The sequence below is a fragment of the Bison bison genome, unplaced genomic scaffold, assembly GCF_000754665.1.
Source record: "Bison bison bison isolate TAMUID 2011002044 unplaced genomic scaffold, Bison_UMD1.0 scf7180017864104, whole genome shotgun sequence".
NCBI lineage: Eukaryota > Metazoa > Chordata > Mammalia > Artiodactyla > Bovidae > Bison > Bison bison.
In genome coordinates, this window is record NW_011494676.1 from 372,770 (window position 1) to 376,876 (window position 4,107).

The 4,107-nt window shown below is 46.1% G+C and overlaps 1 protein-coding gene across 1 annotated transcript in view; it reads left to right on the forward strand.

Moving 5' to 3' along the window:
- Positions 1 to 227: 227 nt before the first annotated feature.
- Positions 228 to 4,107, forward strand: part of ENSA (endosulfine alpha) — a 6,983-nt gene continuing 3,103 nt past the window's right edge. The window contains exons 1-3 of the mRNA XM_010838695.1: positions 228 to 430; positions 2,088 to 2,213; positions 3,424 to 3,590. Of these exons, the coding sequence (XP_010836997.1) occupies positions 374 to 430; positions 2,088 to 2,213; positions 3,424 to 3,590 (350 nt within the window). The 5' untranslated portion in view covers positions 228 to 373. The remainder of the gene's footprint in view (positions 431 to 2,087; positions 2,214 to 3,423; positions 3,591 to 4,107) is intronic.

Genomic DNA, 4,107 nt, shown 5'->3' on the forward strand with positions numbered 1-4,107 from the left:
TGACCCCCACGAAAGGAGCAAAAATGCCAAAGCTACCAGCACCACCCCTTAACCTCTCCCACGTGCATACAATTGGTCCTTGTGAGTCACTCTCTTCCCATATTGGCGTTCCAGCTTGCCCGTCGCCTCCATAGAACCCACATTTAGCCAGCAACTATTGGTAGATCGTTACGTCATTGCCCTATCCACCCCGCTCCCATTGGCTCCCATAGGAAGGGGCGGTCACAACGTCACAGGCAAGGGCCGCCATTTTGACTGAGCAATCCTAGTGACAGGAGCTGAAGGAGCAGCGCTGGTTGTCCCGTTTCCCCTCCCCCTTCCCTTCTCCGGTTGACCTCCCGGGTCCCCCACACTCCACAGTCCCGGTCCCACCATGTCCCAGAAACAAGAAGAGGAGAACCCTACGGAAGAGACCGGCGAGGAGAAGCAGGTGAAATGGAGGGGGTGCGGTGGGCGAGTTGGGGGCGATTGTGATGGGGCGGGAGGCGGTCTCCCACCAGTGCGGATTGGTCGCCATGGTCTCGGGCTCTGCAGGGGTTGGCCACGTCTTGCGTCATGCAGGGTGAGTTTCAACATGGCCTGCTGCTTTGGCTCTGGTTAGTTGGCTGGACTGTCAATCATTGTAGTACCCTTCCTGATTGGTCAGTAGACCTATTGCTAGACGTATTGAAGCTGTGCTGTAATTGGCCGAACCTGAGCGCGGGGCGGGTGTTTGGAAAGAGTGGGTGAATGAAAGGGGGTTGGTGGTCTCGGGATGAGATGTATGTTATTGGTTAGTAGGGGTAAAATGAACGAACAGCTAGGCTGGGTCCTGCATTCTATATCCTCAGAAAGATACTGGTCAAGATACAGACGTTTAAAAAGGGATCAGCACCGGGGGAAGGGAGAAGAGTAATTATTATCATGGCTAATTTAAGACGGCAACTTTCTCAAAGAGACCTTTTGATCGCTGTAGATGGTCTGTTGCCCACCTTCAAAGAGGACCTTACAAATTGAAGAGGGCTAGAGTTTCAAACAGAATAATGGAGGTTAAACCTAGGAAAGACCCCTAGAGAGTCGTGAAAAGAAAGACGCCACCATATTTCCCCCCTACTTTTAAGATAGTGGGGACTTATTTCACCCGCGATTCTGTGATGAAAACATGCCAACTTCTTTAGGTGTTTTGTATTTAATTTATAACATTTAGTAATGTACTCGGGTTCATGAAATACCCCTGGGTTATATCTCGGCCAGGTTTTCAAAGCAAAGGAATGCAATTCCACTAAAAAGAACCACAAATTGGCTTCATGTCCATTCTTTAAAAGTCATTAAAGAAAAGGGTAGCAGGGCCCACAAAAAGGGAAGCAGAGTAACAACAACAGTAAGAGACCCTGCAAGTTAATTGGGCTCTTGGCATGTTTCCCAAACCTCCATCACTAGGGAAGGTGTTGATTTTTTGACAGAGCTGGTGGGTAAATACTAGTGAACCCACTGTATCTTAATTTTCCTGAGATTAATCTCTGTTTACCTGTCACCTTCCTACTACAATGTTTATGGAAACAATGCTGTCCCTTATTGCTGTCCAGTGCTGACCATTGCTAAGGTGGAGCTTTCTGGAGAAGGCCACAGAGCTAGCCTCCATAGATTTATCAAAAGCCTAGCTTAGGAGGGAACATCACAGCAGTTATCCCTTTCGATTTCCCATTTGACCTGTACTGTATTTTACAGACAGCTAGAGATCTCCCTACTAATCTTGCATCACCGGAATCCCTGCTAGCTCTTTTCTGTCTTTCCTAGCTTCTGTTCTAAGTGAGCTACTGCTTGCTCTTTGATTAAAGTATTGTTCTTCGGCATTACCTTTAACCCAGTACTCACAGGTCACTGGGGTGGTTCCCTGGGTGTAGTGTGACAAACAGGTTTTTTTTTCACAATACAGTCATCTTGAGCTTTAGGGATTTGAACAAAGGTCTGGCTTTATTTAAGAGTGTGAATAGCATGTTTACAAATGGGTAGATCTCCAGGAAAAGGTAATAGTGTAAAAGTTAGCAGATATTAGAAGCAGTTGCTTCTCAGTGTTTAATTTTACTGGCCCCATTTGTTTCCTCTAGGACACCCAAGAGAAAGAAGGTATTCTCCCTGAGAGAGCTGAGGAGGCAAAGCTAAAAGCCAAATATCCAAGCCTAGGACAAAAGCCTGGAGGCTCCGACTTCCTCATGAAGAGACTCCAGAAAGGGGTATGGAGCACAATCTTTTACCCTCTTACTTTGGAACCAGAGGGGCCTTAGGGATGAGATCTGTGGAAGTTCTGCTGAGCACTGATATGAACGTTTTGTTGTTGGGCAGTAGTAAAGAAAAATTAGAAACTTGTTAAAAAAAAAAAACCCAAGGCAAATACTGTAAGTTCCTAAGGGTATCAGTTATTTTCTGATTTCCCTCAGGATACTAAAGCTTAATGGAGGGGCATTTAGGACTGGCCTTGGGAGACTGAGGGAAGGATGTCAGAGTCTGGAATGCTGACAGCCTCCAGATATTTGCCTGTTTGGATGGTGGGAGTTTTAGGACTGCAGATGTAGGATTAGAGCTAAATTTTGAGGTGCATCATTTCAGAAGAAAGGCCCAGAAATCTGTCCTACAAGTGGTCCTTCTCCCAAGGGAGAGTCTTACCTTCATAGCCTTCTAGCTCCTCTTTGGGTTCCTCAGTCCTCAGAGGTACCTAAAGCTGACTGAGGGGTTGTCAGTCATTAACCTGGAGTGTATTTCTCTACGCGGATGAAATGGAGAGGGAAACAGATCCCTGTGGAGAATCCCAGTTACTGAGTCTTAGTCACAGATGATGATGTGGTGCTGATTTGCACTTTACCTTGCTGTAAGCAAGACAGGCGTAGGCAGGCTGTCACAGCCATGGAACATGTGTGGGAGTGGTTGGAGTCAGAGGAAAGTACATTATCCTCAGAGACAAGCCCAGTTTCTATTCATAGTCTGAGAGAATAATTTCTCATTTTGAGGTTGTTAGCTTGAGGTTGATCTCCTACTGATAGCCCTAGGTTGACCCTTTATGTATCTTATTCATTTCTGTTTCCCCAGCACCAAGCCCATTGGAGACTAATAGGTCCTTTATAAACCTTTGGGATTAAAGTCAGCAATATGGTTGAAGTATCGTGGACTCATGGGGCTACAAAAGGCTATAGGAGCTATCTCTTAACTCCAAAAATATATACCCTAGCTGGGAAACTCCTTACAAATGTGAAAGTCAGAAGACACTGGGGAGAAAGCATAATTAAATATAGTTAATACTAAGCTGTGTACACATGAGGCTAATCAAAAAAGACTTGAAAGATCTGAGTGTGGATGCAGGTTTATAGGGTTTATAGTGGACCTGAGTCTCCTTGCTTTTGAGGAAGACCAGAGCTCCTCACTCACCTAAACCTCCCTCTTGTCTCTTAGCAAAAGTACTTTGACTCAGGAGACTACAACATGGCCAAAGCCAAGATGAAGAATAAGCAGCTGCCCAGTGCAGGACCAGACAAGAACCTGGTGACCGGTGACCACATCCCCACCCCCCAGGATCTGCCCCAGAGAAAGTCCTCGCTCGTCACCAGCAAGCTTGCGGGGTAACCTGGGCCCCCTCTGCCCCCCTTCTCACTCACTGGACTTTTCTATATCTTAGGCAGGGACATGGGCACCTAGCTGTCTCTTCTCAGCTTGCTCGCCAGAAATGACTATGCTGCTTCTGGGGGCTGCTGAGACTGTAACATGGGCTAAAGAGAGGCTCTGAGTTCACTGCTTTGGATAAACTGAGATTTCCACACCCTCATGTGGCCCAAGTAGGGGCTCAGAAATAGGAGCCTAGGATTGGATAATGCTGCAGACTTTCTTTTTCATTTGTATGAGAAACTGGGGAGATGTCATTTCTCCTTTTGGAAGAGAATGTGTCCCAAAATAGGGGAGGCTAAGCCTTGGGAATAATATGACAGGTTTAACATCCCGAGGCTAACCTGATACGATTGGGAAAGATAGACTGAATGAGATCTGTTTTCTGTGCTTTAAGTGTTTTGTCCTTTGGGCTGCTATTGCTTTCTTGTTTTCATTATGGCAGGGTTTGCAAAAACTCAAAAAAAAAAAAAAATG